The sequence below is a fragment of the Sinocyclocheilus anshuiensis genome, unplaced genomic scaffold (assembly GCF_001515605.1).
Source record: "Sinocyclocheilus anshuiensis isolate Anshui unplaced genomic scaffold, SAMN03320099.WGS_v1.1 scaffold919, whole genome shotgun sequence".
NCBI lineage: Eukaryota > Metazoa > Chordata > Actinopteri > Cypriniformes > Cyprinidae > Sinocyclocheilus > Sinocyclocheilus anshuiensis.
In genome coordinates this window covers 428,795-445,229 of record NW_015547671.1, presented here as the reverse complement: position 1 = coordinate 445,229, position 16,435 = coordinate 428,795, and the positions used below count along the sequence as shown (strand labels likewise).

The 16,435-nt window shown below is 35.3% G+C and overlaps 1 protein-coding gene across 1 annotated transcript in view; it reads right to left on the bottom strand.

Moving 5' to 3' along the window:
- Positions 1-16,435, bottom strand: part of ndrg2 (NDRG family member 2) — a 34,269-nt gene that overhangs the window by 16,425 nt on the left and 1,409 nt on the right. The window contains exons 2-4 of the mRNA XM_016505171.1: positions 1,389-1,482; positions 397-438; positions 71-176 (exon numbers count right to left, since the gene is read on the bottom strand). Of these exons, the coding sequence (XP_016360657.1) occupies positions 71-176; positions 397-438; positions 1,389-1,463 (223 nt within the window). The 5' untranslated portion in view covers positions 1,464-1,482. The remainder of the gene's footprint in view (positions 1-70; positions 177-396; positions 439-1,388; positions 1,483-16,435) is intronic.

Sequence of the window (16,435 nt, the reverse complement as noted above, 5' to 3'; positions counted from 1 at the left end):
TGTGTGTGTGTGTGTGTGTGTGTGTGTGTGTGTGTGTGTGTGTGTGTATGTGTGTGTATGAGTGACTTACTGTCCATTCCCACATCATGTAAGGTCAGTATGGCCGGTCTGCGTGCGTTTCCAGCTCCGTTAACCGTCACATGCAGCACGCCGTGAGGCGTCTCGACACGGTGTTCCTACACAAACACACAGAAAGAGGTGAATGTTCAATAAAATCATGCTTATGCATATACAATTCAAGATAATGAAAAGTAATAACGGGTATTTGACATCACAAGTGTGACATGCTGAGCTAGATCTAAACCTGACTTGTTTAAAGAAGAAAACATCAATGAACCTGTCAACTATATGAAGCATGTACATCAATCATGTATATCCAGCAAAGTTTTATCTCACCTGGCCTTGATCCAGCAGTATTCGGGCTGCGGTCTCTGCGTCCTGCATGAAAACAATCACACAATCTCAATAACAGCAGCAAGAACCAATATCTCTGTTTACTATGCATGCCTAAAAAATTATTTTTAGTTAACTACAGTTAAAATGTGATCTTAAAAGGGTACATACGAAAAAAAAAAGATAAAATTTGTTTTAAAATGTATTAAAACAAACAAAAAGCAAAGAAAATAATGAATAAGTATAATAAGAATAAGTATAAAATAAATCAATAAGCCTCTTGAAGTGCATTAACATGGTTTTACCAGTTTTAGAGGTGCTGTCAGTCAAAATATGGGAAAATCACAGTATCACAGCCTTCACTGGTGTGTTGATTTTTATAAAACTGTGGCAACAGTGATGTGATAAAATACAGTCTTTGAAGCAAATGTGCTGTTTTTCACGCTAGACTGACTGACATAATGTAAAGAGATGAGAAAAAAAATAACAACTTTCAATGTGAATCTGTAGGATTTTTCCATATGCTTTATAGTCCAGCAACTAAAAACACTTAGTAAAACACCAGCACAGCAATCTCCTCAACAACACACACGACTTAAACAATCATTCCTGTCTGAAACACGAGATCATGCGCTGGAGTTTAATTCTCAATCACTCATTATAAGTATGTGACATAGTAAGAGTAACTTGATTTAGCAAACGTAACTAACAAATAAATAACACACTTCATTAGTTTAATTGCAGGCTGTCTGGTTGCCAAGTAACACTGAAATGTTGTGCATTAATGCCGATCTCAAGAGGCGTTTTACGATTGTCGCTCATCCTATCAGTGTGATCAATACAAATCATTATCCCAGTGTTTTGTTTTGTTTTTTAATTTTATTTTTGAGTTTGTTGACGTTCTTCAAATGTGCAGCAGGTGGCAGCAAAACATAAGTTAATGACAGATACGTGTGTGTGTGCGTGTGAGTGTGTGTGTGTGTGTGTGTGATGACCTTCACAGCGTCTGATTGGCCCGGCAGTAAAGGCTTCTCCTCCGTGATGGCGATCTCCTGCATTTCAGTCGTCATGGTGATCTGTTACACTGTCCTGAAACAGAACAATGCATCGTAAACATTGTGTCAAAAAATTACCTCTTAAGAATGAGAACACACACATTCCGGCAGGACCATCACGACTCTGCTGGGCTTTACTCATCTTAATTAGAAATTACAGCTAGAACAAATATTACCATAGAGAGAGAGAGAGAGATGACTTTAATAAACTCTCCTGCAGTGCTGGGAAAAAAACACTAACAAAACTGTTCTAACAACATTTGTTTAACATTAATGTTATGTTATGAACACATTCTTTCAGAGCATATTTTTTAATGTTTCATGCATGTTTTTTCTTGGTTATGCACAAATGTTTATATTACTTCAAATTATAAAAGGGGTCAAATGTAGGCAATTATTATTTTTATTTTTTTTTTTTACAGTCAGGCATGAATTTAAATTCAAGTAAATTTTGAAGTACCTCAAACTGTTAATGATATAATAATAGTCAATAAAATGTATTAAGCATGCTTATGTTCTCTATTATTCAGTTGTATATATATATATATATATATATATATATATATATTATTTTCTTTTATTTTTTGGGGATACAGTTTTGAGAAAATGATTAAACACCAAATAATTGTCTATTAAAGTTACTGGAAGAATGCGAATTCATTCAACTGTCAAATTACTCTTTTATACATATATATATATATATATATATATATATATATATATATATATTATTTTCTTTTATTTTTTGGGGATACAGTTTTGAGAAAATGATTAAACACCAAATAATTGTCTATTAAAGTTACTGGAAGAATGCGAATTCATAACATAACATTCTGGGAACGTTCACTGTTAGCTGGGAAAGAACTGGTTCTTATTCCGAACTGATTCAGTTTTTAAAACTAATACTGGAATTCTGGAATCTTCATAATGTTTGATTCCATTTTCCTTAATGGTTTTTGAACATCTGCTTCTTTCTGTCATGTGGGCTGAATACCACGGTAAAATACAGAAGGTCTATTTTTATTAGATTCACTTTGAAATGAAAATGATGACACAAAATAATAACACAAACAGAGAACATGTTAAATAAGTACAGACAACAACATCCAGCATGAGCATAAGTGTGATAAAAAAAACAACAACTAATAACTCTTATGATGATTGCTTAAAGGGTTAGTTCACCCACAAATTACTCACCCTCAAGCCATCCTAGGTGTATATGACTTTCGAATTCAGACGAATTCAGTCGGAGTTATATTAAAAATTGTCTTTGATCTTTCAAGCTGCTTATTGCATTATAAGCATTTATAAGCATTTTGGGTGAACTAACCCTTTAATGAATCTTTAAAGATTCAGTTTTTAACTTTTACAGTGTGTTGTTAGTTTGAATTAACATAATGACTCACTGAATCATTTGGAACTTCTTCAACAAACCATATGAACTAATTACTTAGTAGACTTTTAGCTATATTTCTTTTCAATATGTCTCAAGCAAATGTCAACCATGACATCTGGTTTTTAATGAAACTTATTCTGAACCAGAAGAAACCGAAAGAGACCGTCTGACCAATATGTAAAGTGAGTAACCGTAAAACACAAGTGCGGGTCACGACGAGGCGTTCCCCATAGCGACCCCTAGAGGACGCAGTGTCTCGTTCCCTACTCAGGGAACCATGGTTACATAAGTAACCTGAGACGTTTTCCTTCAAAGCACTGAAACCACAAAGTTTGTAAAAACCAGACCAATACAGCGATTAGTTCTTCCACACAGAGTTCAAATCATCAGTCTTGAAAATGTTAAACCTGATTTTGTAGGCTCATTTAAACTTGGATATTGCACTGCATGCAGGTGATCTGACTATGGCATTTATTAATATGGGGGAAAAGTCCAACTTGTTGTGGGGTTTTTAAGTGAGTTATTACTTTGAATCAATCTAATGACTCACTGAATCATTTGGAACGACTCCTTTAAACCACACAAAGTAATAATGCAAACGCAAGACTTGTGGCTATTTTTCTTTTCAACATGTCTCACCCTAATGTCAACCAGAAAATTTGGTCCTCATAGAAACTTTTTTTCTGGACCAGAAGGAACTGGAAGAGACATCTGACTAATATGTAACATCACTAGCTCTGGATATTGCACTGCATGTCAATTCATCAATATGGGAAAAACAGTCCAGCTCTTTAGTGGGGTTTTTAAGTGGAGTAATGTTGCATCTTCATGCATTCACAGCCTGTAAAGCTGCATGTGTGTTCTGACGTGGCATCAGTGTGTGTGTGTGTGTGTGTGTGTGTTCAGGCCTCAGGGGGCCGTTTCTTCTCTGTGGTTCAACCAGGAACGATCGGTCTCCACAGAAAACCCGTGTCTGATGCCCGATCTCTGACTCTCATCTGCAGTTGGTCAGTGGAATCACACAGACACATCATCCACATGCTCCTGACGGAGAACGACGCTCGCCAGCGAACTTTCACAAACACAACACAGACATTTGCCAACTGTGAGAACTGTGACAAATTAAAGGTCTCCATGGAGGACAATCCATTACAATCCATTAACCTCATGCTGGGATAAAATACAGTACAAGACCAGAAGAGGACATATGTTACAGTGATTTTACCACGGTTAGGGTTAAAGCTGCAAAGTGATATTTCTAGCGTCACCAAATGTGACTGCAAAAATAGTGACCCAAAAATGACTTTACAGCTACTTCAAATGTGGTTTAAAATATGTTTTGCATTATTTTTAGAAACAGTAATAAAAATTATTTAAGTACACTTCAGTAATCTATAATTTGGTTAATACTACATTGACTGCAAGTAGCGTTTTTTTTTCTCAATATACAATTTTAAATGTACTTTAAAGTATGACTTTTATTTTGACTGTATGTAAAAGTGTACTTAATTGTGTTGAAAAGTTAAAAGTGTACTTGTGTTTTAAAAACAATATGAAAAACTAAGTCAATATAAGTAACATTTTAATTATATTGTCTCCAAGTAGAGTCTTATAAAAATAAGATTTATATATATATATATAATTTGAAATGATCTAAGTGTGTAAAGAAACAGTCACAAAAACTTAAGTAACTTTTTATTTAATTAATACTATATTGTCTGCAAGTAGGTTAAAATTATGTTTTAAAATGTGCTTTAATGTAAAGCTTTTAATTGTCATTCTTTTAAAAGTGTACTTAAGTATTAAGAAACATAATCATGAAAGCAGTCTTTTTATGTAAACCTAAGTAACCTTTTTTGTCATTAATATTGTCTACAAGTACAGTTTTTTTTAAATATACTTTTTTCTTAGATTTAAAGTACACATTCAATGGAATTAAGTACACTTTTTTTGTGCATTGTCAGCCTCTTTCTATGTGTTTTTCTTTTATTTTTATTTATGTTTTATTGTCATAAAACCAAAGGTTTTACATAAAAGTACAATTTAAATGGTATATATTTTTAAAACTGTACTTACAGACAATATAATATTAATGAAATAAAATGTTACTTAAGTGTACTTAAAAATAGTTTTTTCATGATTATGTTTCTTACGTACAATTTTAAATAATGTCAAAGTAAAGGTTTTACATTAAATTACATTAAATCATTATGTTTTAATTATCTTTTGTCATGCTTTGACAAACATATTAACTGCATTTCAAAATTATGAAATTACATATGAAGATTTGCCTACTTCAGTGGGTCAAAAAATATTTTTTATTAGTTGATAAAATTGAAATAATTGCATGATTTAATATATATATATATATATATATATATATATATATACACATTACATTTAGTTTGCAAGAAGTATATATTTTTTAAGTACATTATTGAGTATGCACTTCTTTTTCACAAAGCTGAGAAAGCCTGCTTTGGTAAGACATCAATAGAGTTCATGCCGTGTTTTCAGACAGTATTTATTGATCGTGCTGTGTTATTGATCAGCTTTGGGCCGCTGCCGCAGATGCATGACGTGTCATAAACGAGTCGAGAGGCCATTAGCCATGTGAGCCGTTAACATCCAGCTCTCTTCATCTCCTCAACGCTCGTTATCCTCTCGTCTGCGTCTCTCGCTGCTCTCAGAATGAGTCACTTAGACTTCAGAGCACATAATAACGGCTAAACCGACGGGAGACAGTCTGTCACGGGGAAGAACGACAGAAAAAGAAACGTCGAGGATGGAATGGAAATAAATGACAGAAAATGTGTTAAAGACAAATAAGCAGCATAGGAGGATTGAGAAGAATCTCACAAAAACATGTCAAGGACACGTCTAGGTCACACCTAGAGACAAAATCAAAAGGACAAATATAAGAATTATATATTTATATAAAATATTTGAAATATTTAAATGAGCTTAATAAAATATTTTGTTCAAAGCAAATTAAGTCTATTTTTAGGAGGGTTCGAAAATAAGTGTACTTCTTTAAAGTATGGCGAGATTATTAAAACATAAAAAAACACTATTAAAACATTATGAAAGAACAAAATAAGTAGAGTAGGAGGCTTGAGCTGAATCTCAGAAAAACCTGTCAAAAAAAAAAAAAAGTCCATGTCACATTTACTGACAAAATCAAAAGAAAAATAGTAATTAATATATTTAAAATATTAAATATTTTAATGATTAAATTGTAAATATTTAAATTAATAAAAAATATTTTGACTATTTTTAGCAAGGTTTGCACATATTTAAAACATGACAAGAGATGATTAAAACAGTATTAAAGAAAAATAAGCAGTGTAGGAGGATTCAGATGAATCTCACAAAAACCTGTCAAGAACATATTTAAATTATTAAAAGAAAATATTTGCTCAAAGATAATGACAACTTTTTTTTTAAGTCTGTTATTGCACTGAGAATATTGGAGAGAGAAGAAAAAGCCAGAAATAAGGTATTCAGACACAATAAACTTAGAATTTGGGTGCCAAAATGTTTAGTCATCATAGAAAAAATTTAAAACATGAAATATATATATATATATATTTTCATTTTCATATATTACCGCTAAATATAATGTCCTACTTTTCTGTAGTTTTTTTTTTTTGGGGGGGGTGAAATATAATCTGAGATTCACTCCTCGAGGCTGTTAAAATGAACTCCATAAACATACACACAGTTAAAAACCCAAGCCACAAAGTCTCATGACTCCAATCAGCAGTGACGAAAACAGCACAAAACCAAATGCAGTTTGCTTCTGAAGAGACTGCTGGAGTTGATTCGGAGGAATATTGGCATGGAGAGGGAAAGAGAAGTGAAAGCAGGCCACGAGTCTATTGACGGACTCTAATGGATGATGTGCAGGAGTGAACGGATCGATACGAACGACACACAGCCCGTCTCTCTTCTGGCTCCAGTGCAAACCAGACATGCTAATACGCTCAGATATATTCAAATCACGCCCTGCACTGTAAAAGACAATCATCTAGTCTGGAATCTGACTGGAAAACAGTGAACGTTGCTCAGCTGAAACCTCGTTGCAATGCAATCAAGTGTCTCAAAAGTTCACATTCACAGCATCCACAACTCATTAGACTTCTATTATGTGATAAAACAGCCTATTCACACTAAACATTTAGGATGGGACTTCAAATTGACCCAAAACGCATGTAAGAAGAACATGCATTTATCTGCGTGGTGCAGCAAGTTGATTTACTCTGGTTTTGACTGCGCAGGCCAAAGCAGCGGGAAGTTGTGCAACACATTTGAATTTGACAAAGATTTCTCTGTTACAAACCCCTATGAGACCCAAATGACGTGATGGAGTTCGTTAAAACCACATTAAACAGCACTGATGAGGAAAACAGCGGAAAACCTTCTGCCAGGAACATAAACATAAATAAGCCTTCCAATCCACACATCTACACAAAAGCCGCAGAAATGTTGCATAATCATACTAAATATTATTTTACAGCATTCACAGATGTTATAGTTGTGAATATCAGTATATTTATATCTGCACGTTGAATGGAAATCAATGCTTGTGTGTGCAGTTACACTGCGTGCAGACTGTGTAAACCAACCTTGCAATGACTGAAATTGATCAAACGTTTGGGGTGAGTAAGATTTTTATTTATTTATTTATTATTTCTTTAATTTTATTATTCTTATTTTTATTTTTTTTTGTATTTTTTAGACATTGGAACTTTTATTCATCAAGGATGCATTAAACAGATCAAAAGTGCCAGTAAAGACATTTAAAATGTTACACAAAATATTTATATTTCAAATAAATGCTGTTTTGAACTTCAATCTTTTGAACTTTCTATTCATCTGTGAATCCTGAAAAATAAAATAGATCACAGTTTCCACAAAAAGTATTGTGCAGCGCAACTGTTTTCAACGTTGCTAATAATCAGAAATGTTTCTCGAGCAGCATATTAGAATGATTTCTGAAGATCGTGTGACACTGAAGACTGGAGTAATGATGCTGAAAATACAGCTGCGCATCACAGAAATAAATGACATTTTAACAGATATTCACATAGAAAACTGTTATTTGAAATTATAATAATATTTCACAATTGTAATGTTTTAACTGTATTTTTGCAGCATTGGTAAGCAAAAGAGACTTCTTCATTAACAAATCTTATCAACCCCAAACTTCTGTTTGCCCCAAACTCAAAATTCTTATATTTTCACTCCAAACCATCAATGCTAGAGTTTATGAAAGTGCAACACATTTTAGAAACACTTGATCATCATGGCTGAGGAAATAACACAGACACACAGTAAATGCAGAGACGTTAGCGGTTACACAATCATTGGCCCTGTTACTGAACTGTCTCTCTCTCATGGCCTGCTTATGCGAGACTTCAAAAACAACTCCGCTGGCAAACACGCTGCTGTTTTCACGTCTTTCTCTCCGTTTTTGTGCCAGCACATCCCTCCTTCACTCCTGTGCATCAATAAATGCAGGAATGCCAGAGGAAACCACAACGCTCCTGAGAGACCTGCACCGGTTCCTTCCCAAAGGAAAACCTTATTGCTCAGCCGTTTCTCTTTCATGAAGCGCAAATGTTCAAGACAGCAAAGTTAAAGATTCAGCTTTACGCAAGAAAACATATCTGCCAACAGGGTCAGAAAAATCAGCAGAAATCAAAGGGAAAGGAAGTTTTTTTTTCTGACCCTATTGGCATATATTTTACGTGATTTAATTATAAACTCATTTCAATTTCTCAGAAAACAAGACGTCTTATCTTGCATCATTTTGCGTCTCATGTATGAAAGACAATTTCTGCCACATACTGTAAGAAAAATATCATGTTTTGATAAATCATTATTATGGGATATAAAAACGTCATAATTATGAGATAAATGGGCAAAATTTTGACATACTAAATCATAATAGTGAGATAAAAAATAGTTAGATAAAAATGTAAAAACAATGGACATTTGTGTTTTTATTATGCCTATTAAGGCTTTTTATCTCATAATTATGACATTGTATTTAATAATGAATTTTGATGTCATAAATTCACATTTTCATGAGTTTTTGTCAATTTATTTATTTTATCTCGTAATGACATTGTATGTCACTTTTTTTTTACTTTTTATCTCGTAACTTTTTTGTAATTATGACATTTTATCTCATAATGACTTAATTGACATAATTTAGAATTTTTGCCATTATGACTTATGTAATAATTGCTAATGACTATGTCATCATTTGTACTTTTTAGTATTATGTGCGCATTTATGTAATAATTATAGTTCACCAAAGCAATGTTTTTTTTTCAACTCACTTGAACTTTTTTAAACTTTCAATATTCACACATCTGAATATATGGGTTGAACTGTCCAAAGAGAAAGGAACAACTGAAATCGCATCATATGACCCCTTTAACAAACACAGAGCTAAAGAAGATGACATACCATGACTACACCAAACTAACCTCCGATGGCATGTGGACGCTGATGACGTCCTTCTGTGCTGATCTGGGATCAGTTTTGAGTTAGTTTTATGATTGAACTGCTGTGGGTACAGATGAGAGGACTGGATCACTGACTGGGTTATTGAGGATATTGAGGGTTTCAATCAAAGCTGAGGACAGAAATTGTGTGTCGTTGACCCAAACAATGATTCAGCAAGAGCTGAGGATGCTGTGTGCTTCTGTGTATCGAGAACTAATATTTACAGGATTACACCGATATGAGCAGGGTGTGTATCGTTTTTACACTGATTACGTGCATAATCGCAGAGAGAAATGAGAATTACCAGAGCTTCATATTAGGTCGACACAATTTCACCATTGATTTTACAATGGCTGCATCTCAATAACGAATATCTTTGTATTTTTTTTTTCTTTTTTCAAAGTATTGAATGCATGTTTTTTTTTTTTATTCTGTTTATCCAGTTTGCATAAAACTGTTCAAGCTCTCTGCACAATAAATCCTTCTTTTATTACCAACTATCTATCATTTTTGTACCGAGAAGCAAAATGACATAAGATATTAAGTATTGTTTTCTAGAAAACAAACAAACAAAAAACTCAATTAAATGAATGCTTGAAACAAAAACAGAAAAACATATCTGTCAATGGGGTCAGAAAAACAAACACAATTCAAAGGGAAAACAAGCTTATTGTTTTGGCAGAGATTTGTTCTTATTTGAATCAGAAACTTTCTCAGGAAACGCCTTCTTAAGTCATTTTGCTTCTCAACTAAATGCATGTTGATTGAAGAATGTTTAGATATTTTACTGAAAAACACAAAAATACTGAGGAAGAAACTCATTTTGCAGACCTACAGCACCAAATGCCTGTAGAAATCTGCATCTTGAGTTTCAGTTTGGTAGTAAGGCAGGACACGTTTAGAGGTTCGGCTGTATTTTTAGGCATTATGATAAAGGACACTGGGATATGTTGTGACCGCGCTATTCTCGGGCCAGCAGTTGTATATCGGTGTGGATTACTTTCCTCAAGACTTCAGGCCACATGTGACTGCCGAGCTCCTACGCAAGCCTCAAGCAATGTTTGGAAAACATTACGACAGAGATTGACAATCACATTTTCATGTTAATTTCATGTAATCATCGTACTGTCAATCAAGAAAGCATTTCATTGAATATTATATGTAAAGCAAAGAGAAACAACCTCAGTTAGTCTCATGGGCATCTGGAGGAACGTCCTTGTTGTAGTGACCCAGAGCTGAGGACGGTGTAGTGTGACGTTACTGCTAAGTGTGTGTTAACTGAGTGCTATTTCAAGAGTTCAGCCATGTTGGGCTGAGACGCCGAGAGACCTCGAGCTGCTTCAGAAAACATCCGCAAAGAGTTTGTGTGGAGAGGTCAAATCTAGAATTTAATGCAGTGTACAACCAATCAATCAATCAATCAATCATTAGAAATAATCCATGTTTGTGTGGGTTTACTCTTGCTTTAGGGACAAAATTGCTAAACAATTTTGAGGGTAAAAAAAAAGGGTAAAGGTACCTCCTCAAAGGTAAAACAATAAGTTAAAGTTAAATAAAATAATGCAATAGAAATGAAATGTATTTCTGTAAATGCATTTTCATCATCTTTCTCTGCTGCTGAGAGACTCAATAACTGATAGAGGTTGCACTGGTGTGACTTTAAAAATGCCCTACTTGTTTTAATGATGCACTGCCAGAAGATGAAAAGCAAAAATCTTCAAACCAGCGCTGACTAAACGAAACCTCTGCAGGAGCCATTAGACACTATAGTACAGACAAACAGCACAGTTACACCAGATACTACTGACTTTAAAGCCCCCTGAACTACACCAAGCATCAGTGTGAAATGCTCTGATCTCCAGCTCTCTGATTAAATGAGAAACACTGTGTTTACCTTTAGATACTTAAACTTATGACTTAAAAAAAAAGACTTACATCTTTAAGATTTCTCTGTCGACACAATTTACCATTAATAAGTACATTTATTAGTGCATTATAGTTTTGTTTTATGGTAAAGAATCATGCACACACACCTGAGCACCTGTGTGACTGTAATACTTAATGGCTCAATAACACACACACACACACACACTGACATGACTGAACTGGTAACACAAACACATCCTGAAATGAGAAAGTATTAATAATAAGTAATCTCTTCCCATCAGCTCACAGCGGATCTGGGCGGTGTGTGTGTGTGTGTGTTTATCCGTTTGTTCTTGGCTTTGTTTCTGTGTTTGTTCATCTTCAAAGTTTCGGTGACAAAGAAAAGAGAATGAGCCACAGGAGCCGCCATGGAGACGCGGAGAGAAGCCAAAGCGCTCAGTATTGTTTTGCTGCTCCTTCACTCATGTGTTTCCCACAGCGATGAGCCGCATTCATCAGTCCAGCTGGAAAAGAGCAGCCAAACCTCTGATGGGTCTCACTACAACCACTATTATCTGTCTGTCTATCCATCCATCGATGCATCCATCTATCTATCCATCCATCCATCCATCCATCCATCTATCTATTTATCTATCTATCTATCTATCCATCCATCCATCCATTCATCGATGCATCCATCCATCCATCTATCCATCTATATATCCATCCATCCATCCATCCATCCATCTATCTATCTATCTATTTGTATCATGCATGTCTTTTTCTCCAGCAGTATGAAGAAATCTCACTCTCGTCACTCTTGGTGAACCTCAGCGGTCTCAATTTCATCAAATGACTTGTTGATTCTCTCTATCATTACGGCTCAGTGTGTACTTGTACCAGTATCAGTAAAGCACAATGACTCGGCTCATTACAGACAATCAAACATTCGGCGTGATTAAGCGTCCTTGCGTAACTGAAGTGCATCATTAAAGAGCCACATCACTGAAAGACAAGATGTTCTCTTTCTAGCACACACTCGCTCCTGGAACGACCTTCACGCTGGAGGCTCGTCACCATTTGGACACGACACAGAAAAACTCTAGATCGTATTATGCAGATGTAATCTCTGACCACGGCCATGAGGACGTGACATCACTGAAACGCCTTGAACTCCTTCGCTTATGTAAACCCTCGGTTTACCCAGAATTCTGCACCGCTTCAGTGTTTCATAACGTAACACGCAGTCCACAAGACAAAACGAGAAAGTGCTTTCAAGCAAACGCTGCATCAGAATGATTTTTCTGTAATTGCTTTCACAGCATAACAGTCACAAAACAACTCTACAGCCACAAGCAACATGTGGGCGGAGTCAAATCACCACAAAACTGTCATTATTAAGTCAGTTGCACTAATTAATGACTGGTTACAACAAGCCAGGACAACTAATTTACATAATATTTCTCAAATAGTGCTGGGTTTTATATACATATAAAACATCTATATAAAACATATAGAACATTTCCAGTCTATTTTCAGCCACTGATCAGCATTTATCAGTATTTATATATTTGCTCTGAATTAGCTCAATTAGCAGGTTGTTTATTTCATTGTGACCAATTAGATTCAAAAATACAGTAAACATCAAAGCATATTTTCCACAGACTGACATTAAATATTTTTTATTGATATGCACAGTGCCTGAAGTGGAAAAAAAGAAGGGCCGATACTGGTGTGTACCGCCCCACTTCGAGCACTGGATATGCACCAATATAACAATACATAATAAAAAGAAAAAGAAAACTGTTTTTTTTTTTTGCAAAATTTCAAGAAGAAATGCTACTTTTTGAGTGGTGAACCAAACAAATTACTGAACCATTGCGTTTCAAGCATTTCATAGAAATTAATGAAACGTTCAAACTTTATATCTTTTTATGTTCCTGAAGTTTATATCAGAGATGCTAGGGAGGGTGGGGTCTTATGCGTTCAAAGCTAGCTTGCTATTGCTAGCCTTCCGAAATCACCTACCCTACCTTTATCAATCGTATAGACACCAGTCACAAGGCAAGGAAGGATCACACGGCCAGTCTAATTAGGAAAATTAAAAGTGCATTACAATGATTGTGATATTTACAATGATTGTCAATTTTACGTCAACAACAATAGTATTGCAAATATATCGTGAATATCCTGTAAGACATTACATCCTGTAATCTCAACTACCAAAACATTTTATCCCACTCAAGATATTGGTCTTACAAATCTAGGTTCAAATCCACCTACAAACCAGTATTTATCCTCTTCCTTCAGATGTATAAGCTAAAGAGGGCAGAGTGAGGTGAGTGAATGAATGGGGAGAGAAACCCACAGAGAGCAAAAATAGCTGGAGCTGAAGGGTTGGAGGATGCGTGGGAACAGAGGGAGCTTTGTACCACCAGGAGCAGATCCACAAAACACACGAGTCTGCGGCGTCACCTCGGTGACATTTGTCTGTTTCACCCGAACTCTTCTCATCACTCCAGTCTTACACTGCACTGCAATGATACCTGGGAATATTACACTTATTCAGTGTTTGCGCTGTTATACTCTGATACACATATTCAATATTTGTGTGTCTTCTATACATTTACATTCAATTCAGACAGACAGACAGACAGATAGACGGATGAATAGAAAAATTATAGAATATAGATAGAATGATACACTGAACGATAGAACCATTGAACTATAAATAGAACGATAGAACTACAGAGAGAACGATAAATTGAATGACAGATTGAACGATAGAATGAGAACAACAGACAGACATAACGATAGATAGAATGATGCATTGAACGATAGAACAATTTAACTATAGATAGATTTTTACATACGCAAAATATTACAGTATTGGCTTATGTAACAATTGCCTGTTGTGATTATTCACTGTCGTCGGCTGCCACCTACTGGATTTACCAGGTCACAACCGCCACAACACACTTCAGGAAATTTAAATAGCGGAGTAGCGGACTGCAATGGACGACGAAAAACTAATCAACGAAGTAGGGACATACCCAGAATTATATGCAACAAACCATAGATTCTTCAAAGACAAAACCACAGTTTTAACAGGGGGGCAAACACTTCTTCACACAGGGCCATGTAGTTTTAGATTTTGTTTTCCCTTAATAATAAAAACCTTCATTTAAAAACTGCATTTTGTGTTCACTTGTGTTATCTTTGACTAATATTTAAATTTGTTTGATGATCTGAAACATTAAAGTGTGACAAACATGCAAAAAAATAAGAAATCAGGAATTGGGCCAACACTTTTTCACACCACTGTAGATAGATAGATAGATAGATAGATAGATAGATAGATAGATAGATAGATAGAAATAACAATAGATCGGACAACAGAACAATGAATGTTGGAATGATAAAATGTTAGATGGAAAGTAAGAACAAACAAATTATAAATACCACCAATAAATGAAAGTTTGCTGACAGATAGATGGTTTTCCTACAGTCATTACACTATACTGAGTCAGTCTAAAAATATATCTTCTTCTACTCATTGCTCATGTAGTAATGATGTGTTGTACACAGAGTGCCGTACAATCACTTCACAGCACAGACTACAAGAATAACACTGGAGTGCAGCGATGGCACTCCACAGAGATCAGCCCTGGTGTGGTCTGCGTCTGTGTAGGAGTTGAAATTCTCTTTACCTTACAAGCCCAACCCATGAATAGAACCCAAACAACTTAGAATGTCAGACTCAAAATGGGTCCTGAGACCATCTGCTCTTACATCAGTCTGAGCAGCTGTAATGTTGTGAAAGACAGCAGGGACTTCACGTTAAGAGACTGCGTGTCTTTAAAGGGACAGATCACCTAAAACGTCAAGTTATGCAATTTACTCGCACTCATGTTGTTACAAGCCTGTATGTGTTTCTGCTTTTCTGCGGAAACAAAAATGGAAGGTGATTCACACCGTCAAGCTCGAAATAGCACAAGAAAAGACCAAAAAAGTAGTCCATACAACTAGTGCACTATATTCCAAGTCATTCGAAGCCATATGCCAGCTTTGTGTGAGGACCAGACTGAAAGTAAAAAGCTTGTACAAGCTTGTAGCTCACAGTAGGTCTGAAAAATAGTTTCCGAGGCGGAGTATAATTGTGATAAACAATTATCACACTAGAAAGAGTGCAGTTACACAGAACGGATCGAGTGTCGTGAGTCACCAAGCGACACACAATCTGACAGTCTGTCTGGAGCTCAGACCAATCAAATTAGAGGACTAGAAAAAACTAAACTGTTGGTGGTCAGGTGCTAAGCACCCTCAAATGAAATCAATAGCACCCTCAGTTAAAGCTGTAATAATGGCATTTCATTGCAAATTTAGCAAACTATCCAGTGCGCTATGGTTTGCGCTCTGGGGATCAGTTTCTATTTCAACATGTTTGTGCAGCATTAAGCAATACAGCCAATCACAGACATGTCTGTTGATTTCTTGAACATAACAGCCAATAAAAGGTGTTTAAGTTCAAATCCACACACTGCTCAAATCTCTGGAGCAACATGAATCATCTATTATAACACCGCGTCAATGTTGACGCAATGTAAATAAGAGCTTCATTGTGCAGCGTAGAGACCTTCATTGATTATAACGTAACTTTGTGAGATCGCGATGAACTAAGATGAGTGATAGCTTTTTAGTAATTATAAAGGGAGCGCTCTTTGCGCCATAGCAATGGATGGTGCAAACATTTTAATATATATAGTTTTAATATATAATTTTAAGGTTAGAGCACCCTCACTAATTTAAGAAGCACCCTCCGTCATTTGAATCTGCCTGTTGTTCGTTTTTATTGAAAGATTAAGATAAACACTGATGAAATGTTCAGAGTAACAACAGGAACTACAACGGTTCATTTTGCCTTTTAAAAAACGGCGTTAATCAACATCATACCGATCATAATATGCAAATTTGTGAACATTTTCTGCAGACATACGAGTGAAATTTGACGTCACTCTCACGATGCTATCATATGACTTCAGAAGACATGGAATATAGTCATATAAACTAGTTTTATGGTGCGTTTTTGAGCTCAACGGTGTGAATTAGTCATTTTTTTGTTGTAAGTAAAAAAAAAATCGTTATTGTTGCGTAAATGTTTATTTCGTGGTACGTAAAAGACAAAAAAAAAAACATGCTTTAGCGT